Here is a 25,946-nt window from a genome sequence, read left to right on the forward strand (position 1 = left end):
GCAGAAACCCAAACACTTATATAAGGTAAAAATGAGATGTTCTTTAAATACATTTAAAATGTATTAATTAAAGATACTAAAGATATTGAAGATATGCTATCTGTAGTCAAAGCAGTTTGTTAGTGAAATTTTTCCACATGTTCATTTATAAATGATTTGAAAACTAGGATTTCTCTTTAAAGATTGGGCCACTTCTAACTAACAACACTCATAACACCTGTTATGACAGACACAAAAAGAAGCACTATAAATAATTTTTTTTCCTTTATGTAATTTAAGGATTGGTTAATTATCTAGCATTACTGACCAGAAGTCCACAATCTTTCATTAGCTGCTATGCATAATATATATACACACACACATATACATCATATATCTTATAATTCATTTTAGAATCCCCCAAATGCTGAAGTTATGGAAGGAAATTTTGTTCTGATTTTTTTTATATGAAGTATGATTATATTTGCACAGTTAAAATATTTTTCAAAATGACATAAAATCACCACTTCTAGGAAATTAGTTTGTAATCATTGATTCCTTAAGGAAAGTAAAATAAACTTCTCAGATTCATTTCAATCAATCAAATGAGCTGTTAGCTTGATAATACCAATAAAGAAGTAAAGAACTTCCAGGAGAGATAACTGTCAATATTCATAATCTTAATCCAAAATTTCAGGAATTGGGTTTCCCAAAGCAGAGCAACTATAAAATAAGAGCATTATTATGATTATGAAAAAGAACTTTTCGTGTAATCTTGGAAAGTTCCTCAACTTGCTTTGGCAGATGAGAAAGGAAAAAAAACTTTTTTTACATGAGAAAAAAGAAGATCTAAGACTTTGTGTTGTTTTTTGGAAGCAAAACAGTTCTAGGTATTAGGTTCTATTCCTTTGCACTTATGACCTTAAATGAATCCCAGTGCCAATAACCCAGACCAATTAATTCAGACACTTGAGAGATGGGTTCCAAACATCAGTATTATTTAAAGGTTCCTGGGTGATTCTAATGTGCAGCCAAAGTATAAAGAATAAGATACACTGCTCTAGGAGCTGATAGGGCTTGAAAATATAAGGCAGAACAGAATTATGGATCAGAATGCAAAGGAAACTTGAAAGAACCTCTTTTTATTCTCTGAGTTTTAAGCAATAACATATCTGAATTATTATAAAGAATGAATTAATCGGAAGAAAAGCAATGCTATAAGTAAAATGAACAATGTTTATCTGACAGTGAAATGAAGTTAACTCTGGCATAGTATAGTGATAGTTTAATAGTGCATGATAATTTTTTGTTTGTTCTAGATAGCAAATACAAATTTAATTGAAAATATAGTGCAAATTTTAGAAATCTTCAAGTAATCACACAAATTAGAGTTTAGCCAATATGTCGAGAACAGCAGTACTTCGGGGAGAATGCCATGGGATTTGGGAGATCACACAGTGTTTCTAGCATTTCAATATTGTGTCCAAGGCATTAAGTTTGTCTGTCTTTCATCTGTAAAAAATTACCTTTTAAAAAATAAGTAAAAAAGAAGTGGGTTAAAATAGATATCAAAGTGTCCTGGCAAAGGAAAAATCGTTCCAAAATGAAAAGTAACAAGTATCTGGAAAAAAGGATCCAGGCAGTCCCAGTTTCTTCCTTTGCGGACATGAGGAATGTGTAATCTAATGATGTGCTTGAAAGTTTCAGACCTTTTTTACCAGCTGGTGGAGCTATTACCATAATTTACCATACCATAGCTAGCTGTATCTTTCATTTTTGCAGCGCATATGAAGTAGAGGCTTATTGTGTACAACACAAGATACATATTCATAAATTTCAACAGCCCTTAGAGTATTCATTAAGATTGATAGGATAATATGGAAATGTTTCCGTATCTGTAGATTTATAATTGATGTTGAAAACTTACAAAAAACTGAACACTTTAAAACTTACTCTTTACCCTCATTAGTATTAGGCTTGTGCCACAATTAATCAAAGCAGCTTAAGAATTTATTCACTCAAAAATAAAGTGTTATAGAAAAGCTTCATAACTATGATGGGAATGTACTGTTTTTATTAGCAAATGTTACTCTGCATACATATTTTAATTTTACTAAGATTATATTGTAAGAATTCAGGTTTTGTTGAAAAATAATAGATAACTAGTATTTTATGAAGAAGACCAATATTTTGGTAATACAACAGAGTGCTACTGCATTATATTATCACTTAAAATCTATATCCATCTGTATTTCTCATGTGCTTAAGCTATTTTATAGATAGATTGGATATAATGCCATGTTAGATGTAATTTACAGATTTGTATATCTGAAATATAAACTGACTATATTTAGTTTCTGTCCCATTCAATTTTTCTTTAGTACTATATTTTGTCCTTTTTTCCTAAAATAGCAAAGAGAGAGAACAATGATACACAGTAAAAGGACTGCTTTTTCTTTCATTACTTTTTTCTGGTCTGAGAAAATGAAAGGCCATAGCATAATTTCTCAAAACATTCCAAAGGGAATACAGAAGACTTGAAATTTTGATCACTAAGAAATATGCATTAGACCTTCATGTTATTTTATTCTACATTCCTTAGGTATGTCTTAAGAATTCACACATAATGAAAAGGTAAATTAATAGTTTGCTTTTAAAAGAGATTATATAAATAACTGGTGGCCATATATAATGTAAGGTTTTTCAGACTGAATTTGATAATATAATTTCCTGTCAAATGGGTATTGACTTTGTCAGAAACACTAGCAGAGCTTTAAAAAGATAAGAAATAGCTGAGTCAATGGTGCTTTTTTCTTTTAAACCCTAAAAGAAAATAATCTCTCAAGCAGATAAAATAGCTTTTCTTGAATTATCATTAAATTAGTGGAGTCTGACTTTCCTGAACATCCTGTTAGGATGATATTCATAATATTAATAATTAATTACATAAGATCTCTAAATAGGTCAAAAATCACAAAATAAATTCCTTTTCATTCTCTAAGTGACTATATACATTTATAAACCTGATTACCAAGAGACATAACTTAGAACATGAATTATTCAGCAGGTCATTCTAATAAGTTCTACTTGTAGATTTAGAAATTATAGAAACAATAACTTTTATGTTTGATATGTATATTGCTACTTCAGTGATGCCTCATCTGAACTATGATCTGATAAGATGATTTATCTGATAGTAGTGTTTAGTTATTATTTTAACCACCCATGGGTCATTTCCTTGTCAAATCTTTGTTTCAAAAATTTGCCAAATCAGTCATTCCTACAGTGTTTCCAAAAGCACTCCTCTTGGTCAGGTGTGTTTTCTAACCCAGCAGTGCTGAGGCTAATCTAACAGCAAGATCATTTAATATACCTGACCAGAAATAGATCCCCCGTTCATTGTATAAAAAATAGTCTCTACATATTTCCAAATTTCTCCCATCACCACTCCTTGAGAACTACTGAGGTTACAAAGGATTCAAACATTAATTAGGGTTGCTTGTTTTCTAATGTCACAGAAAGAATTTAAAGTGAGATATATTTAAATATTCAGAAGGAATAGATTACATGATTTTTAAAAAATAGCTGACTTCTCAAAAAGCAATTTTGTGAAATATGTTTTATAAAATATCAGGCTACAAAGAGAAAGTATTATAATTGTCTTATAGCTTTGAAATATCTGAAATTTATAGCACTGTCATAGATACATAAATGAAACTGGCTGAAGATTTAGCTCTGTCACTTATATGTGACCCATGGCAAATCAACAAAACTCTCAAAGCCTAGAGTCCTTTTAAGTTTTAAATCTGTAAAATGGGAGGACATATCTATCCTAAATGACTTACTGAAAATTATAATGATTCAATATGCTTTGTTTCAGAATCTAAATGAGGTTCTTTTATATATTTCCTGATAAGACATTCTTTAATAATATGTTAGAGATTAAGTCAAATTTAAGAGTTAAGATATTTTAAGAGCTACGTATGCTCTTTAAACTTGACTAATGAGTTTAATTCTTAATTGATAAGATCTGTTTTCATATTGACAGAAGGAAAAACAAAACATTTTATATATCTTAGGGAAGAAAAACATTTTTTCTGGGAATTTGTTTGGAAATATAAACATTAAATTTTGCTACAGGGGTTGCACCTGTGGCTCAAAGGAGCGGGGCGCTGGCCCCATATACCAGAGGTGGCAGTTTCATACCCAGGCCCGGCTAAAAACTGCAAAAAAAAGAAGAAAGAAAGAATTCTGCTACATGAAAAAAATCATAAATTTTGAATAAAAGATGATTACATTAGAATCTAATAATATAGCAACTTAATACTATTAAAGTAAAATACTGGGAAGGCGAGGGAAATAAAGTGGGGATGATTAATGGGTACAAAAATATAGTTAGACATAATAATTAAGAAAATGACATGAAGGCTATGTTAACCAGTTTGATGAAAATATTTCAAATTGTATGTGAAAACACCACACTGTACCCCAGAATTGCATTAATGTACATAGTTATCATTTAATTATAAAAAATAAAAAATAAATATAGTTAGAGAGTTGGATATAATTAACAATATTTAATAACACAAAAATATGACTATAATCAATAAGTAGTTCAGGTATACTATAAAACAACTAAAGAAGTAGAACTGTAATGTTCCTAATAAAAAGAAATGATAAATGCCTGAGGTGATGGACATTCAATTACCCATTAATTCACATTACATGCCTGTATCAAAACATCACATGTACCCTATAAATATATATAACTATTATGTACCCATAATAATTAAAAATAATTTTTTAAGTAAAACAAAGTTAGGGATTGTATTTATCTCAATCATAGAAAACAACCACTCAGTCAAAAGTAGTATCACTAAATGATTGAATAATTGCTGTTTGCCTGGCTTTTTAATAGAAACATTGCCTTGTGGTATATTTACTCTGTGTATTTACTCCAGAAATAGAAATAATTGAAAATAGGCTTAGCACTTGTATCTCAGTGGTTAGGGTACATACACCGGGGCTAGTGGGTTCAAACCCAGCCCAGGCCTGCTAAACAACAATGACAACAACAACAGCAAAAAATAGCCAGGTGTTGTGGTGAGGATGTGTAGTCCCAGCTACTTTCGAGGCTGAGGCAAGAGAATCACTTAAGCCCAATAGTTTGAGGTTGCTGTGAGCTGTGATGCTACGGCACTCTACTGAGGGCAACATAGTGAGACTCTGTCTCAAAAAAAAGAACAATAGAGGCTGGGTGTGGTGGCTCATTCCTGTAATCCTAACCCTCTGGAAGCACCTGGCCTCTATCTAGGAATTCGAGACCAGCATGAGTAAGAGCAAGACTCAGTCTCAACTAAAAAAAGAAAAAAGAAAAAAAAACAGGAAAAATCAGCCAGGCATTGTGTCAAGCACCTGTGGTCCCAGCTACTCAGGAGGCAAGAGGATCTCTTAAACCCAAGAATTTGATGTTACTATGAGCTATGATGCCACAGCACTACCAGGGTGAAAGAGTGAGACTATGTCTCCAAAGAAGAAAGAAAGAAAGAAAACCAATAGAATCACCAAAACCAAAAGTTGGTTCTTGAAAAAGATCAAAAAAATTGGCAATGCCTACCTACTGACAAAAAGAGAGAAGATGCAAATAAACAGGATCACAAATGAAAGTGAAGAAATTACTACTAATTTTACAGAAATATAAAAGATTATATGAGAATACTATGAGCAACTGTACACCAACAAATTCAATAACTTATTTAAAATGAACAAATTTATAGGAACACATAAATTAACTCAAGGAGAAGAGAAAATCCCAACAGACTTATAATAAGAGGCTGAATTAGTAACAAAAACCTCCCAACAAAAGTGGACCAAATAACTTCACTCATTAATTCTACCAAGGAAACAATACCAATCCTTCTCACATTCTCCCCCCTCAAAACTGAAGAAAGGCTAATACCTCATAATTCATTTTGTGTAGCCACCCCAATATGAAAGCCAGACATAGATATGACAAGAATAAAAATCACACACCAATATAGATGCAAAATTCCTCCACAAAATACTAGCAAATGCATTCCAGTAACATAGGAAAAAAATGATACATCATGACCAAATGGGATTTATCCTGGGAATTCAGACATGGTTCAACATTAAGAAAATCAATGTAATACATCACTTTAATGAAATAAACGCAGAGAATGATCTTTTCTGTTGATACAGAAAAGGCACTTGACAAAATCTAGTACCTTTCATAAGAAAAAAAAACACTCAAGAAACTATGAACAGAGGGGAACTTCCTCAACTTGGTAGTGAACATTTATGAAAACCTCACAGCTGACATCATGTTCAATAGTGAAAAACTGAAAGCTTCACCTTAAATTAAGAACAAGGCAAGTATGCCTGCTTTCACCTCTGCTATTCAACATTGTGCTAAAAACTCTAACTAGAGCAACTAGATAAGAAAGATAAATCAAAGAAATCCAAATTGGAAAAGAAGACGTAAATCTATCTCTTTTTATATATGGTATAGTTCTAGAGAGAGAGAATTTCAAAGAGATCAAAACAAAGCTACTAGATCTAATAAAGGAACTTAGCAACATTGCAGGTTATAAGATCAATAGACAAAAATCAATTCTGTACACCAGTAATGAACAACCTGAAAAGGATATAAAGAAAGCAGTTCCATTTACAATTGTCTATCTGAAAGAATATGACACCCAGGAAAAATTTTAACCATGTGCTGAAAGAAATCAAAGTAGATCCTAATAAATAAAAAGACATCCCATGTTGATGGATTAGAAGATTTAATATTAAGATATCAGACCACCCCATGCCATCTACAGATTTAACATAATCACTACCAAATTTCAACAGGCTTTCTGCAGAAATGGAACAGCTGATCCTCAAATTCATACAAAATTTCAAGGGGGTCCTCAATAAACAAAAACATCTTGAAGAAGAAGTACAGTGTTTACATTTCAAAACATAGTACAGAGTTGTAGTAATTAAAACAGTATGATGCTGTCATAAGGATAGACATACAGAGCAATGGAATACAAAATCCAGAAATAAACCTATATATCTGTGGCCAATTGCTTTTAGACAAGGCTGCTAATTAAATGCACTCCATGTGGAAAGGAATAGTTTCTTCAACAAATAGTGCTAAGACAACTAGATTTATACAAAAGAATGTTATTGGACCCTTCTTCAGAATATATACAAAAATTAACTGCATATGGATCAATACCCTAATTATAAGCTACATGTCTTAAAATTCTTAGGATAAAACAAAAATGTAAATCTTCATAACCAATTGACCCTTAGATAAAACCCCAAAAGCACAAGCAACAAAAAAATAAGTAATTGAACAACATAATTAAAAATATGTATAAAGGACATTATCAATAAAGTAAAAAGGCAACCCAGTCACCAACAGAATGGAAGAAAATATTTTCAAATCATACCAGAGTATATAAAGTGTTGGCAAGGAGAAACTGGAATCCTCATACTTTGCTGATAGAAATATAAAATGGTGCAGCCCACCATGAAAACAGTTTGGATGTTCCTCAAAAAGCCAAATATAGAATTACCATATGACTGTCCAGTACCACTGAGTATATACCCAAAAGAACTGAAAAATGGGACTCAGATACTTTTATGCTAGTGTTCATTTCAGCATTATTCACAATAGCCAGAAGGTGAAACAACCAAAGTTTCTATCAATAGTTGAATGGCTAAACAAAATGTGGTATATACAGATAATGGGTTAAAAAAAACAAAGCCTATAAAAATGAATGAAGTTCTGATACATGCTGCAATTTGGACAAACCTTGAGAACATTATTCGTATAATAATGAAATAAGTCAGACACAAAAGGACATATATTATATGATCCCACTTATATGTGATATCTAGAGTAGGCCAATTCATATAGACAGAAAGTAGATTACCGGGGCTATGGAAAGAATGGAGTTATTGCTTAAAAGCTATTAAGTTTCTGTTTGAGATAATGAAAAAAATTGAAATAAATGGTAGTGATAGTTATACAACATGGAGAATATAATTAATGCTACTAACTGAATCATACACTTAAGATGGTTAAAATGCAAACTTTGTATCTATATTTTAGCCAATAAAAAACATTTTTGCAAAACACTTGATACTTTTTACCTGGTTATAGAACCGAAACATTTAAAAATTTTATAATTTAGCCTAGCTTCATAAACTATATTGGGTAGTTGTTACAAAGTTGCAAAAATCTGCAATACATTTTAGTGTTTTCATTATAAAAGGTTAATATTTGCAGGAATAATACATTTGACTCTGGGAGCCTAAAGATATAGAAGAAAAGACAAAATCTGAAATCTATTTTGCATTAATTTTTCAAGTATATTAAAAGTAGCTCTATACCTATTTGTGACTTTAAATATATCACTCCACCTCTGCTAAGACCTACTTATATCAATCAACTTTGAAACAACAAAATCCTTATGTAATATGAAGAATATGGAACAGTAAAACACTGTGTTTAACCTTTTGTATGTCCCATCACATGTGAAAGATAGAATGTAAATACCAATTTCAAGGCTCCTCAGATTAGCTTCTAAAGAATATTTTTTCATAAAAAACCACTAAATGAAAAAAAAAAACAAAATGTTTTTCAGGTATATTCATAATATTCATAATACTATTAACCCTTGCCGAAAATACATTCAGAAGACTTGATTAGGGACATTCTCAAAAAATATTAATTATTCATCTTATTCTTTAAATTCTATCCTTACATACAGGCATTCATCCATCCATTCAGCTAACATTGCGTATCCACTATAAGCACAGTGCAAATGGCTGAAATTGTAAAAATGAAAGTGATAACTGTTCAGAGACAGTTTTTCTATCTCTGAAAAAAACTTCATAATAATGAAGTTCACTTTATGGTCTTTGATAATGAATGTAAGTTTGAATCATATTCTATAGGGAAAAAACCCATAGCTTTGTTTTCTGGGATATGAGAGAGAAGTCATTCTGAAGTAAAATTGTTTCTACAAAATAGAATTTAAGAAGAGACAGAAGTATCACTTGTAATCTTTATAATCTTCTAAACCTGATAGCAACTTGGAGATTTTCTTCATGGTCTTTCTTGCTCTTTGACTTCACTACAATGAACTTCTCCAAGAGCTTTTTTTCCATGTGGAAAACACGTCAAATTCAACTTCCATTTTTATCACCTATTTCTTCAATAGTTGTATAAGTTATCTCATTATTTTCTATCAGAATTTATACTAAACTTGAAATAATTTTCCCTGAACTGCTGGAGGTTCCAGCCACATCATCTGAAACTTTGGGACCCAGGATGACACAACAGCCTCTTCCTGGCAAATTGTTGATTGTTGTAGCAGAGGAAAAAGAAACTGCTTCAGTATCTTAAACTGCTAAATGCTTCTACTCAGAAGCAACACACATTATTTTCATTGGCAGTCATTTTCACTCATCAAGTCTCACGGCCATGCCTATCTTCCAAAGGGCAGAGAAGTACAAATAAACCATGTACTCAGAAAGAGATTAGAATATTTGTGAAGAGTCTTAAGTGTACAACAATATAAAAATCTTAGCATAATCATTTGAAAACTTGGATATAATGGGTAACTTTATATAAAACTTACTAAAAATGATTCAAAAAAACCCTACAAAACATGAGTAGACCAACAACTATTAAATAAATCAATTGGTTTAAAATCTGCCTCTACAGATTATAGAAAAGATTATAGGCCCAAGTGGTTTCATAGTCTAAATTTATCAAATCAGGGATTCTATTTTTTTTTCAAGGATTCTAATTTTACGAAAACTGCTTGAGAGACTAAAAGAGATCGCAAGATTACCATTGGTAAGAACTGTTAAGGGTGGAGATTTTTACCTATATGTAAGCTAACAAGTTCTATTCAGCCATTTCACCATGCTCACAGACAATAGCCTCATGCTTCAAAAGCAGAGGGTAGTGTATTACTCATAGCAATAGCCAGCGTAGCCTCATTTTCCATGGGGTATCCGAAACATATACATGCATTGAGGTGTGTTACATAGGGAACTCTGGGCTTACAAAACTCAAATATTTTATAACAAGCGTTAAATATCCTGTGTTCCAAGACTATAAGCAAACTTGCCCTCTGCCTCAAAGGGGACACTGTCTTCCAATATTGTTTGCTATACAAATATCTTTCAAAATATAGTCCAGAACAAGGGCAGTTTTTGGCCTCTGTTTGTAAGGTGTTCAGATACACAGAAACAACATTTTTCTCCTTACGGAGATAATGAATAAAATAAAAAGAATTTAACATTTATTGAAATTTTACTATGGGTGAGGTATGCTCTTTACACATATTAATTTACTTATTCCTCATAACAGCCCAATGAATTAGGTAGTTTAATTATCATTGTACAGTGAAATGTCCAGTTAATCACTGTGGTTTGTATTCTGGAAACTTTTAATACCATAATGATCTAATGCTTACCAAATAATAGCAACATATAACATATAATAACAATAACATGTTATCTGTGAGGCGATTTTCTGTTAATCTGACTTTGATTTAAAAATTGTACTAATCCCATACAAGTTAGTTTTGGAACTCTAAAATTTATTTTAAATAGCTAATTACTCTCTCACTTGAAAAAATTAAAATAAAGTAACACTAACCAACCAATAGTCATTATACACCTTACTTATAAAAACATGTTTCCTAAGCCATCATGAGTCAACACCACCTTCTCACATTCAGAGTTGATAAATTTCTAATCCAGTATCTTCTGCTTTCTCTTTCCCTCCTTCTACTAACAAAGGAAGTTAGCATTAATTATATATTATGCCAGGACAACAAAATTAAATTGGGGCTATCCTAGAGAAAACAGAATGTATTATCACCCTACTCAAAATGTTTCATCTTTTGTGCCATATCTATTCTCTGCTGTATTTTTTTAACTGTAGTATTTTTTTAAACAATTATTCCATTAATCTCCTTACTCCTTTGACCCAAACTGAAACTGAAATGTCTGAAGAATCAAATCCTTTTGGAGAGAGAGAAAAAAAATCTATTTTTAGTAATAAGAATTTCTCACCTATATTTGTGAGGAAACTTTTTAAAAGGTATATGACTACACTGAGAATATTTGTGTTTATACATTAAATAATATTTGAATGTATGGGAAAAACTCATCCCACTTAACCTTTCTCCTACCTACACAAATTAAAAGTGCTTTTGCCCTTCAAATACCGACTATAGTTTTAAAAACAGTGGTTAAATAGTCTAGAAAAAACTATTGGTTTTGAAATTCCCTATACAGGTACTCTTCAAAGTAATATGCCCACAGATTGGGTACATAGCAATCCACTGGAATGTGGGAAGATAACATTAAAATTTATGTTATGTTTATCTAACAGAAGAAAAATCAAGCCTTAATAATATTTACTGAGGCCTGACACTGATATTCTCAGATGTCAGGGAAAACTGGAAGTTTGACAACACAGAAGGTCTGACTTCATTAGTTTATTTTCTGTGTTGCCATATATTTACGTTTACATATTTTGAAGTTTACTAATGCCTAGCTAAAGGATAATCTAGTTTTAGCTAAATGACCAACGCAAAGTAGACAAGGGACTTAAACAGAACCAGATTGAGGTAATACTAATAATGCCAACAAAAACAAACCAAAAAAAAAAAAAAAAAAGGAGGAGCTGACACATCATCCTAATATAACTTTTTGTAAGCTATAAAAATAATTAAAATCAAAGTTATCAGCAGGAGGGGATTCAAGATGGCTGACTACAGGCATCTGGTACTTGCTTCCTCCACAATGAACCACCAACATAGAGCATATATAACCAAACTTCAAACAGATCCTCTCTGAAACACTAGAATTAAATGAAGAAATGATAGATCTTCTCTAAAACACTAGAATTCTTTTTTTGGAGAGAGAGTCTCACTTCATTGCCCTTGGTAGAGTGCTGTGGCGTCAAAGCTCACAGCAACCTCCAACTCCTGGGCTTAGGCAATTCTCTTGCTTCAGCCTCTCAAGTAGCTGGGACCACAGGAACCCACCACAACACCTGGCTGTTTTTTGTTGCAGTTTGGCCAGGGCTGGGTTCGAACCCGCCACCTTCGGTATATGGGGCCAGTGCCCTCTCACTGAGCCACAGGCACTGCCCTAAAACACTAGAATTAAATGAAGAAATGATATATCCTCTCTAAAACACTAGAATTAAATGAAGAAATGATTCCACACATTCCCTAGCTGCCTGTATATAGCCACTGAAAGCAACTTTGTTCTTCTCAGTAGCAGGGCTATATAGCACATGCACTGGCACCCCAACCTAAGCATTACAGCAGTAGCCTAAGGATCATCCCACCCCTACCTACCACAACCAGTTCTTGCATGCATCACTGAGGGGCTGATCACAGGTCCACCTGATCTAGCTCCAATCCTTAGTGCCTAAGCATGCTATTCAAAGGCCTGGGGACTGCCAGACTCAGTCCCCCACCATTAGCACTGGAGCATTCCTCTTAGGAGCCTGAAGTCAGGCCCATTCTACCTGCCACTACCACCACAACTGACACCCATCTTCTCATGCTACCTGTGGGTCCTAGGAATTGGCCTGCCCATTGTGTGGCAGGTGCCACAAACATCAGCATGGCCTACTTGGAAGCCAAAAGATTTTCCTGAAACTGCCATCACCCATACCACACATACTTCCCAGGGGCCTGAGAACCCACCCAGTTACTCAGCCCACCACTGCCACTACCAGCTTCCAAGTTTGCAGGCCCAAGTATCAGCCCATTTAGACCCTCTAACACCAGTACCAATTTACAGTGCCCTGGGACTCCAGGACAGCCCACTGCTCACTGGTAATCCCTATCCCCAAGAAAACTTCAGCACAACCTCTACTAACCACATCCTAAACCAATAGGGAAATCACACAACCACTTACAGTGTTAATAATCAAAGAAATCATATGGAGACTGCACTATTGTATGCACCCATACCAAACAGTACTCTACCCAACCAACACCATAGCTATATCTTCAAGAAAATGTCCTAAATGACTGTTAGGTCAAGGAAGAAATTAAGGAAAAAAAATTTTTTTTAAAAACTGAAACAAGAAAAAGAAGATGCCAATAAAAATCAAGAATGAAAAGGAGACATTACCAGATACCACTGAAATACAGAAGAAGATCATCAGGGACTATTATAAATATCTATACACTGGCAAACTGGAAACCTGACAAAAATGGGAAGCTCCTGGACACACAGCCCACCAAGACTGAATCAAGAAAAGACTGAAAACTGGAACAGATTTAAGCAGTAATAAAAATTCTCCCAATGAAGAAAAGTCCAAGACCAGTTGGCTTCACTGCCAAATTCTACCAGAATTTCACAAAATAATACCAATTCTCCTCTGACCATTCCAAAAACTTGGAGAGGGGAGAAATTTCCCTGACTCATCCTGTAAGACCAATATGACCCTAACATCAAACAGAGACACAGCAACAGCAAAGGAAATCTCAGGCCACTATCCCTGATGAACATACATGTAAAATTCCTCAGCAAAATGCTAGCAAGCCGATTCAACAGCACATCAAAGAGATAATACACCATGATCAAGGGGGATATATGTCAAGGATACAATGATGGTTCAACATAGGAAAATTAATAAACATGATACAGTCAACATGAATGAAGGACAGAAACTATATGATCATCTCAATAGATGCAAAAACAGTTCAACATCCTGTCAGGATAAAAACCTCTCAATAAACCAGTCAAAGAAGGAACATACTTCAACATAATAAAGGCCATATCTGACAAACCCACAGCCTATACTGTACTCAATGGGGAAAAGCTGAAAACCTTTCCTCTAAGAACTGGTACAATATAAGGATGCCCACTTTCAGCACACCAATATGTACAACCAGAGCAATCAGGAAAGAGAAAGAAATAAAAGGCATTCATATTGGAAAAAAGGAAGTAAAATTGTCCCCCATTGTCAACCTAGAAAAATACAAAAACTCCATCAAGAAACTTATGAGTGTATCTGATGAATAAATTCAGTGAAGTTGCTGGATCTGAAATCAACATACAAAAATGAGTACAGTCTCTACATGCCAATAATGTAATAGCTGAGAAAGCAAGAAGGCAATCCTAGTTACAATAGCTGCAAAAAAATAAGATGCCTAGGAATAAATTTAAGAGGTGAAAGACCCATATGAGGAAAACTACAAAACGTTGATGAAAGAAGGTAAAGAGGACATAAATAAATGGAAAGACATCTCATGCTCATAGATCAGAAGGATTAACATCATTAAAAAAGACCATACTAACCAAAGCAATCTACAGATTCAGTGCAATCTCTATCAAAATATTAATGTCATTTTTTCACAGAAATAGAAAAAAGCAAATGCTGAAATTCATTTGGAACCAAAAAAGAGCCTGAATATTCAAAACAATCCTGAACAACTACCTGACTTCAAAACATATTACAAGGATTTAGTAATCAAAACAGGATGGTATTAGTATAAAAAAAGACACATAAACCAATGGAAAAAAATAGAGAACTCAGAAATAAAATCTATGTATTACAGCCAACTGATTTTCAACAAACATGCTGAGAATGTTCATTGACACCTTCTTCAGTTTATGGTGCTGGGAAAATTATTTATCCACATGCAGAAAAATGACACTAGACCCTTATCTTTCACCACCTACAAAAATAAGCTTAAGTGGATTAAAAACTTCAACATAATACCTGAAACTATAAAACTTCTAGAAGAAAACATAGGATAAATACTCCAGAATGTTAGTGTAGGCAAAAATTTTATGAGATAATACCTCAAAAGAAGAAGCAACAAAGACAAATGGTATTATATTAAAATAAAAGGCTTCTGCTCAAAGGAAACAACAGAGTGAAGCAACAACCTATTCAAAAGTGGAAATATTTGGAAATTATTTATCCACCAGGGGACAAATATCCAGAATATACAAGGAACACAATTCAACAGCAAAAAATACAATTAAAAGTGGGCAAAGGACATGAATAGACAGTTCTCAAAAGAAGACTTATAAATAGCCAACAGGTTTATGAAAAAAATTCTTAATATCACCAATCATTAAGGAAATACAAATCAAAACCACAATGAGATATCATCTTACCTAGTTAGAATGGCTATAACTAAAGATGAAAAATAACAAATGCTGTTGAGGACACAGAGAAAAGGAAACCCTTGTGCACTGTTGGTGGGAATGTAAATTAGTATAGCCTCTATAGAGAGTTCTCAGAAAATTAAAAACTACCAAATGATCCAGCAATCCTAACACTGGGTTTTTACCCAAAGGAAAGGAAATCAACATATCAAAGTTGCATGTCTATTACAGCACTGTTCACAACAGCAAAGATATGAAATCAACCCAAGTGTCCATCAGTGAATAAATGGATAAAGAAAACGTAGTATATATATACAATGAAATAGTCTTAATTCTTAGAAAAGAATGAAATGATGTCATTTACAACATGGATGGACCTGAAGATCATTATACTGAGTGAAATAAGCCAGACATAGACAAATCTCACATGTTCTCACTTATATATGGGAGCTTTAAAAAGTTGATTTTGTGGAGGTAGAAAGTAGAATAATAGATACCAGATGCTGGGAGGGGTATTTGGATGGGGGAGGATAAAGAGAGATCGGTTACTGGGCGCAAACATACAGTCAGACAATAGGAATAAATTCTAATGTTCAAAAGTATAGTAGGGTTACTATAGTTAACAATTTATCATATATTTCAAAATAGCTAAACAAGAAGACTTGAAATGTTCCTAACACCTAGAAATGATAAATATTCAATATAGTGGACATTCTAGATACCCTGACTTGATCATTACCCTCTATACGTGTAAAAAAATTCACTTTTTCTCCATAAAAAAGTACAAGTATTATGTATCATTTTTTAAAAATCAAACCAAATCTGATAGAAAGTCAGCCAAAAACAATTAGAAATTATCAAAACTATTTGAAATGTGACTTTACAATTTATTGTAAGACATTATTTCATTATCTCATCCCTTTTAATTTCATGTTTTATATCTATATAATACAAGTAACTATAATTTACAAATAAGCATACATAAGCAACAAGATAGGATTGTATCGACTAAAGAGGTTTGACTTTAAATAACTATTCTAATACCCAAGTGAATTCAAACCTACAGTCAGAACAAACATCCTCGTCTACAGCATTATATTTAACATTAATTGTTAAAATGGGTGAACCAGAATTTGCTTTCATCCAGTTTAATCAATGCTAAAACAAAAAAAAGAAACATTCTTCTTAGAATTTTGATTGAATAATTGGACTGAATGAAATTCTCAAGGCTTAAGATAGAAGGTTAAGTTGGTGATCAGAAAGTACAAAGAGTAACACTTGTAAAAAGTTTACATTTAGAAAATGTTCTCGTGAAGAAGTAATTACATTTGATCCTCACAAATATTTGAAGTGATTGATGAGAAATCTGAGACTCAAAGATAAATAACTTGCCCCCAATTAAGTGACAGAAGTAGGCAAGTCTCCTGAGTCTATATCCTGTGCTCTTTGCAAACTTTACTATCTCTGTCCTTAATACCCTAAACTAGAAGAGGCTTCATGTAGGTGCTCATCATTGAAAAAAGTCAGGAATACAACATACCACTCAGAGGAATCAGATGTGCTTTGTTCACGGTTCTTATACAATGCAGCTTTCTTTCTGAGCACTTATCTGAATTTAATAAGCTTTGTTATGTTCATACATCTAGGTTTCCGCAGACGTGCAGCTCCAGTTACAAGAAGGCAGTTCCCACATGGTGCACATAGAATGGATTACTTGCATTTTGAGGATGATAGCCGTGGATGGTGGTTTGACATGGATATGGTGATCATCTATATTTATTCAGTGAACTGGGTCATTGGATTCATTGTTTTCTGCTTTCTTTGCTATTTTTTCTTTCCGTTTTAGGAATTTGCCTAGTTTACTACAGTTGAACAATCATAAATGATGTAAATAACAATTGCTTAAACATTTTTAAATGTGCTTTGAAATTTTTATAATGTTGTGCTATATAAATTGTTGGTGTTTATAGAAAGCCTGAGAATAAGGGACTTATTTATTAATGTTTTCTCATGTAACAAGATGGATAGATTATTCAAGAGCTAATCTATCTGGAACTTAGCAACAATGCACTATGAATTTCATAGCTGTTCTTAGTTTAGGATTTGGGGTTCTAATTTTACTATGTAACTTTTATACTTATTTTGATTGTAAAGACTGAGGTTTTCTCTTAAAAATAGTAAAAATACAAAAAGAAATGATAATCGAAGTAGACAGTATCTTAACTGATAAAATATTCGGTCATTCATCACTTATTCTCAAGCAAATTACATGCATTAAAGATAATATTTTCTGGGAACTAAACTAGCAGGGTATATTCAGTATTGGTTTCCAAATATCTTTACTTAGGTTTCCTACTATTTCCAAGAAAACTGACTATCCTTTTTATACAGACCTAATAAGTGCAATAATTTTCATTGTTATAAGCAGAACAGTAAAACTAATACTACAAACTATAAGACTACCCCCTACCAATGGACACTTTAGAAAGCTATATTAACACTTTCCAAATGGCAGGATAAATAACCTGAAGAAATAAAAAACTCACCAATTTTCAGTAGTCTGAAAGAAAAATGCATGTCCAAAATGTAATTAATTTAGTGATTTATTTAACTAGAAGATTGTCAAAGATATTGTAACTGTGCAATAAAAGAATGGCTTTTAAATTTTTATTGTTATTAAGTGACTTAATGTCTGTAATAAAGAATTATTGGAAATAGGCTTATGGATTTATAGAAAAAACACACTGACATTTATTTCTACCTATAATTATATAATCTTGTAATATTTTTCTTATTAAAGGAAAAAGGAGATCTGAATCATTACAATGTGGGAAGAAACAGGGGCAGGTATTCCAATTTTAAAAGTGAGAAAACTCAAGTACAAAGAGGTGTGAGTTTATTTACTCAGTTACTCGGGTGATCTGTGGGAAACCTAAGACAAGAGTTTTGATTATGAACTATTAATCCAACATTACTACACTATGATACCATATACCTGATAATTCAATAGGCATATCTTTACATAAAAGAAATGAATCTCTCATGGCACAACAAATACCACCACCATCCAAAAAAAGTTGAGATCAGCCAGGCTTTTAACAGTTCAATCTATGAAAAGTCAAAATTTAGCCTAATTTCTCTTTTTCTTTTGAGACAGAGTCTCACTATGTCACCCTGGGTAGAGTGCTGTTGCATCACAGCTCATAGCAATAGCACTCTACCCAGGGTGACATAGTGAGACTCTGTCTCAAAGAAAGGGCTTAAGTGATCCTCTTGCCTCAGCTTCCCAAGTATCTAGGACTACAGGCACCTGCCACAACGCCCAGCTACTTCTTGGTTGTAGTTGTTGTTCGGCAGACCCAGGCTGGATTCGAACCTAACAGCTCCGGTGTATGTGGCTGGCACTCTAGCCGCTGAGCTACAGACATTAAGCCAGTCAAAATTTAGCCTAATTTCTATTAACTATACTTCAACAAAAGCACTTCACTGATGGTATGTAAATGTTCTAATAAATATAATAGAATGTTACAAATTTGTATTTGAATACTGTTTTCATTTTGTTTACAATTATATCCATAAGTGTACATTAAACATCATCCGATCCAAAAAGCAAAAGACTAAATACAATATAGAAACAGATAAATTTGTTCTCATGAATGGATATTTATAATCATTAACTTATTGCTCAAAGTAAAAATATAAGAGATAATGTCAGCCCTTATATTGAGATATGTGTTAAGATTTAAAACTAACAAAACATGTATAGAGAGAACACAATATTTTAAATTTTTTTTTAATAAATTGCATCCATTTCCCAAGGAACTCCTAGATTGAGCATTTGTTCTACCAAATATGTATTGCTTCATGTCTAAATGACTTTAAAAGTTTAATTTAATTACATACAAATTAAAGTAAATTAGTAGTATACAGATTTCTCAGAAACAAAGTTGATTTGCTATATATTTGTTATAGGGATACTTATCAGCAATATCCCTAGTTTATAGTTCTTCACCTATAAATTTTATACAAATATACATAACAGCCTCAAATAAATATAATGCCCTTAAAACAAGAAAGCATAATTTGGGCTCAATGCCCATAGCTCAGTGAGTAGGGTGCCGGCTCATACACTGAAGCTGGCAGGTTCGACCCTGGCCCAGGCCTGCTAAACAACAATGACAGCTGTAATCAAAAAATAACCAGGCGTTCTGGTGGGTGCCTGTAGTCCTAGCTACCTGGGGAGTAAATCATGGCCTGTAGTCCCAGCTACTCGGGAGGCTGAGGCAAGAGAATTACTTAAGCCCAAGAGTTTGAGGTTGCTGTGAGCTGTGACGCCACAGCACTCTACTGAGGGCAACATAGTGAGACTCTGTCTCAAAGAAAAAAAAAGCATAATTTGGAAGTGCATTCTTTTTTTTTTTTTTTTTGGCCAGGGTGGAGTTTGAACCCACCACCTCTGGTATATGGGGCCGGCAACCTACTCCTTGAGTCATAGGCACCACCCTGGAAATGCATCCTAAATTGTTTAGTTATAAACATCTTGATTAATAACTTGATCTGAAAATTATGTCATTAGCATATTAAAATTAAAAGCAAATTTAGAAAATTATAGATCATTAATTTTACTTTAAAATGTTTTTAATTTTTATACAAATGGAGCTAAAAACTGCTATTAGTAAGTATACCCATTTCCGAAAGCTGCAAGTTTATAAGAAGCCAGATAAAACCAGAGATGAAGAGAAACTATTTTCTTCTGATATGTAGAACATGATAGGCATTCAATAGATAATTGGATTTGTAAGTAAAATACATGGATGAGCTTTAAAGTAAAACAAATGCTGTTCTTTGGCGCCTTTCACAGAATTAATCATATAAAAACTCATTTTCCAATAAAAAAGAAAAAGAAAAATTCTAAAACTAATGTACAAAATTTTCCCTAGTATCATAGTATTTAATAAATTTAATTTTATGAGCTATCACTAACAATTTCTATTTCTGCTGAACTTTACTGTGATGAAGGTTAATTTTAAACATGTTCACACAGTCACTAACAAAAATGCCCAGATTGAGGTATATATCTGAATACTTTCGGCAGATAATTTCTTTCTTTTTTTTTTTTTTTTGGCCGGGACTGGGTTTGAACCCGCCACCTCTGGCATATGGGGCCAGCACTCTACCCTTTTGAGTCACAGGTGCTGCCCAGATAATTTATTTCTCAAATTAAAAAAGAAAATTCACAATCCCAGATCCATTTGTTTTATACTCAGGAGAAGTTAGGAGAATCTAAATTAGATAAAATTTAAAAAGAATCAGAATTTATGTTGTACAGAGACTCTACTATAAATCAAATTCAAGAATGGTGGATAGAAACAATATTTCTGTGTCTACTATTAATGTCACTCTAGTATTAAATGCTAAATATAACAATAGTGCCACCATCATTTTCACTTCTGCCTTGGAATCTTGCTCCTAAATTAATACATATTCTTAAATACCTGATTTTTATATGGATCATCTCTTAAGGAATGTCTTATAGAAGAGCATTCTCTGATTAAATGCAATAGATTCTTCACAGAATTTTACAAGTGAAACCCGAGAACACAGTCAGGAAGTGTTCTGAAGGTTTTGCATACTTTAACAACTTCAATTCTTTCTTCTTGAAGAGTTTCTGATTTTCAATAAATTTTTAAAGAACATTATAATTCCACTAATGTATGTTTTTCTCCAAAATATATATATTTTTTGCTTTTTCTTAAAGACAACACTTATAATAAGAATTGCTTTACACATTTTGTTTTTTACTTTTTCTTATATAGATCCTGGGAGAAACATCATGAAGAAGTATCTTTAGAGTAAATCATGGTGTTAACACCCTATTACAATAAGTATCCAGTGTAAAAGGTACTTTTCTTTTCATTCATGTTTCTATTATAGGGTCAGGAAAACAAATACTTTACCAAACAAATACCATTGTTGCTTATTATCTGTCATATAGTACAGTAGGTAACATCATTTTTTCTTATTTTAACACTTATAAAATAGTTATTGGACTGTTGCCATAAGTTTATGGTTACTTCTCTTTACACAAGTAACCATCTATTAAGTTCTATAAGACACAGTCCTTCTAAGTTTCCCTTACTCTTTTTTAAGTCTAAGAACATCACCCAAAGCATATCAAGTGACAGAATGGTTAAGAAACTGGCTACTACAGTGAATTTTCACTATTAATAACATGGCAAAAAAAAATTATTCTTGTAAGAACCTTGTAAATATCATAAACATGTCTATCCCAAAAAAACTTGAGGAAAAGAGAAATGAGAAAGGACAACAGCTAACTTACTTGTGAAACTTCTACATCCTTGATACTCTGCTGATCACATTAACATGTTATCTAATTTAATCTTCTCAATACTTTTTGTTGTTGTTGTTGTTGTTGAGACAGAGTCTCACTATGTCGTCCTCAGTGGAGTGTTGTGACATCACAGCTGACAGCAGCCTCTCTTGGGCTTAAGCAATTCTCTTGCCTCAGCCTCCCAAGTAGCTAGGACTACCCGCCACAACGCCCGGCTACTTTTTGTTGTAATTGTCGTTGTTTAGTGGGTCTGGGCCGGGTTTGAACCTGCCAGTCTTGGTGTATGTGGGTGGGACTATAACCACTGAGCAATGGGCACAAAGCCTTCTCAATACTCTTTAAATGATATCCTCGTATTACAAATAAAGAAGAAATGTGATCAAAGTCACACAGTGATTGATTTAACGTTGTTTCTGTCCGATTTCAAGACTTGTGCTCTTTTACTACTCTATACTGTCAGTAATAGCTGATAACTTAATCAATTTGGATATTTACTGAGGAAGTTTTGGTAATATTGCTAAAGAGGTATGAAAAATAAGAGATGATCTGAATCAAGAATGCAGGAATGAACTCCTTGCACTTTATGACAAGTCTTATGCCAATTAAAAACTTCTTAATACTTATAGGACACTATTTAATATGCAACATTACATTTGATACTACCTTTCATTCTATGTGCCAAGTTAGATTTGTAGTGGCTGCCTAAAATGCTTTATTGAGAAGGATTCTGAGGATACATCTGGACTCCATGGGGGGATAAAAGCTTTCTGATCTACTGGCATTGCTCCTCAAATTTAAGAGAGACTGCTGAGGGACAATCTAGCAATATCAGATATTTTTCATACTTGGATAGGGCACAGAAAGTCATTCATGTTTTAGAATCTGGGCTTGCCATCTGCTGGGGGGGGGTAATATAGTTTTCTTACTAATTAATAACACAATGACGTATTCCACTTTAGCTATGATATAATTAATAGTGAACTAGTATACTTTCCAATCTCACTCTTCTCATTTTGCTTTTAAACAGAAGCTTAATAGGAACCTAGTTGTGTATTACATAAAAGATTTTTAAAAGATAATGATGTAGTTACAATGTAGTTTAATTTTCTCATTTCAGAAAAATATAAACTATCATTCCAAAAAAAGGGGAATTCTGATTTGCAAGGCATTTAGAAATAAATAGATGCAATCGGTTACTCTGATTTCAGTAGCTAAAGGAAGTTAAATCAGTCAGCCAAACATATAGTCTAGCAATCAACCTAGATCAGAAGTTAATAGCAGTGTTAAACCTTCATAGGCCTATAGTAAATCTTGTTAAAATGTGTATTTTTATTCAGAAGGTGTGGAGTAGGCTCGAGATTTTGCATTGCTAATAAGCAATCAGTGACACCAGTCGGTGGAAACCTGTTCTACATTTGGGATTGCAAGGAACTCAAGTGGCTCATATGAGAAGAAGGCAATTAATCCTGCTTTCTTAAGACTAAAAAAAGTCCTAAGAAGACAAATTTCATATTGTTTTGGCATTTGAAAATTGTATAATACTGGCTATCCACTATAAAGGAATTATAATGAATTATGCTATAAATACTTTTATATGTCTATTTAGTAAGTTTTAAAATTATTTGGTGGATTTTAAAGTCTAAGTATTATGTATGTGAGTCATTTATTTTTTAAAAATCTATAAATCAAACTTTTTTACAAAAAATTTCCCTACTTTTTCCTATTCTCTCTCATTACTCATCCTTTTATCTTCATATTCATCTAGATTAGAATAAATGTGAGATGTGTTCATATCACACATGTAGATATAGAAAATATAATATGCTATGGTATTTCTGCTCATTTCTGATTACTAAAATGCAGTATAATTGCAAAAATCAAGAGACCTTATCATCCTGAGTTATATGACTAAAACTTGCTTACCATTTCTTTCCTCATTTTCCTGCTCTATAAAACTATGCATAATGGCCGGGCACAGTGGCTCGTGCCTGTAATTCCAGCACTGTGGGAGGCTGAGGCAGGATGATTGCTTGAGCTCTGGACTTTGAGGCTTCTCTGAGCAAGTGTGAGGCTCTAACTCATGAAAAAAATTGAAAACCCCAATGGAGCGCCGCAGCGAGCACCTGAATCCCAGCGGCTTTGGAGGCTAAGGCAGCAGGATACCCACAGCCCTGGTCTGAGGTTGCAGTGAGCCACGATGCCATTGCACTCTGATCAGGGCATAGGGTAGGCATTATGTCTCAACAACAACAACAACAACAAACTATGTATAACAAAACAAACCTTCACAGGATTTTGCTAGGGAAAAATCCAATTCACAAGAATATTAGGGAACAGATTTAAAAGGTCTTTAAGAAAAGGGTTATGCAGGCAAGAGAATCGCCTAAGCCCAAGAGCTGGAGGTTGCTGTGAGCTGTGACACCACAGCACTCTACCGAAAGTGACAAAGTGAGACTCTATCTCTAAAAAAAAGAAAAAAAGAAAAAAGAAAAGGGTTATGCAAAGATGGGGCAATACCTATCAATTATTTGATAACAGGCAAGTTACTTAACCTCGATGATCTTCTGTTTCTTCATTTGTGAAAAAGGAAGATAACAGTATTTTGGATTAGAAGAGATAATACCATAAAACAATACTAGCTCTCAATAAATGTTTCTTTCCTTCCCCTTATATAACAAATCTACTTTTGAAAGAGCTACAGAAAAGGTCTTACTTTTAAAAAAATATTAATAGGGTATTAATACATTTGTTGCTCATGGGCAATAACTAGAATATTTAATTATCACTATAATTTATATTCCCTTAAGCTAATAGCCATAGTGTAGCAAAACATGGAGCCATTAACTGGGCCTTCAGGCAAAACTAGATTACAGGTCAAATTTTCCAGACTACAGAATTAAAACTTGCTTAAATTCTTTCATGGGTCCCACTTGGTTTTAACCATAGATTTAACAGCATTGTGTCACATGGCTACTGGCACACGACTATATCAAAAGAAGAAATTTACTATGAACTTAAAGCAGATGCATTAGTCTTAGGCTAAATTTACAAAATTACTCAAAAGGCTGAAGAGCATGATTTCCTAAATTTAATGTTATCCAGAAAGTTTTATGTTCAATGAAATAAATATTTGTTAACAATTTTGGCATTCATTAATTTTCTTAACATTTAAAATGGTACTGATGATACCTACTTGCAAAATTTGAATTACAGTGTTATATTTTATAATATTTAACATACAAACATACTTTGATTACCATAAATTCAATAAATAATGCTTTCAATAATTTTTTGTACTGGCACTTTTTAAGTGTAGCATGTATACTATAACACATGCCATTCCATATCATTACTGGCAAAAGAAGCCTCATTCTACGTACAGTTATAGATTTGTAAAGAGTACCATAAGTAGGGCGGCACCTGTGGCTCAAAGGAGTACGGTACTGCCCAATATGCCAGAGGTGGAGGGCTTAAACCCAGCCCTGGCCAAAAACTGCAAAAAAAGAGAGTACCATAAGTATAATATAGTAAATCATAAAACTTAAGACTATATCACTGAGTTATATCTCTAGTCAAAACCTTCAGAATATTATACCAAACTTTTTTGTTGTTGTTTTGTAGAGACAGTCTCATTTTGTTGCCCTCAGTAGAGTGCTGTGGCATCACAGCTTACAGTAACCTCTAGCTCTTGGGCTTAGGCGACTCTCTTGCCTCAGCCTCCCAAGTAGCTGGGACTACAGGTGCCTGCCACAACGCCCAGCTATTTTTTTGTTGTAGTTTGACCAGGGCTGGGTATGCACCTGCCACCCTTAGTATCTGGGGCCAGCGCAAGTTATAACTTTTGGCAAAGACAATAAAGATCTTACAAATTATATAATTTTCAATTATAACTGAGTAAAACTTTTTAATGTAAGGCTATTAATTTTTGATGTAATAATAAGAGCACTTTTTGACATTTTGAAGTCATTTAATGTTTATGTTTTAAACACTCTAATGACACTCTTCCTTCTAAGTTTATTTTTCTTGGAACTTTGAGTATATTGTCGCAGAAAAGAATTTTAAAATTAGGAGTCTGAGACTAGTCCACAAAAGTTCAAATAAACTTACATAATGTATTAGAGGCATAGCAGCAATTGCACTTATTCTCGGTATGAATTTTCTTCCTTACAATGCTTCTGCCAAAACTATCAAACACGGACTTACAGAATACCTTGTTCACTGTCATGGTATCCCACACAGTATCATTTTTAATCAAAAACTCATGTCACAACAAATGAAGCATAGCAATGGGTCCATACTGATGGAAGTTACTGTTCATTCTATTTTTTTCCCATAAAAATGGGAAGACAGAATTGTGGAAGGGCCTTTTGAAGACCCAAATCAGGTAAGAGCTAGGTGTTATGATTTTTTTTTTTTGGGAGGG

The 25,946-nt window shown here is 33.2% G+C and overlaps 1 protein-coding gene across 1 annotated transcript in view; it reads left to right on the plus strand.

The window, feature by feature from the left end:
• The window catches only part of RNF180 (ring finger protein 180), a 107,465-nt gene extending 90,448 nt beyond the window's left edge, over positions 1–17,017 (plus strand). The window contains exon 7 of the mRNA XM_003785862.2: positions 16,818–17,017. Coding sequence (XP_003785910.1) covers positions 16,818–17,017 — 200 coding nt within the window. The remainder of the gene's footprint in view (positions 1–16,817) is intronic.
• Positions 17,018–25,946: the final 8,929 nt, after the last annotated feature.

This window comes from Otolemur garnettii, unplaced genomic scaffold, assembly GCF_000181295.1.
Source record: "Otolemur garnettii isolate 467f Iridium unplaced genomic scaffold, OtoGar3 scaffold00017, whole genome shotgun sequence".
In the NCBI taxonomy this organism is placed as follows: domain Eukaryota; kingdom Metazoa; phylum Chordata; class Mammalia; order Primates; family Galagidae; genus Otolemur; species Otolemur garnettii.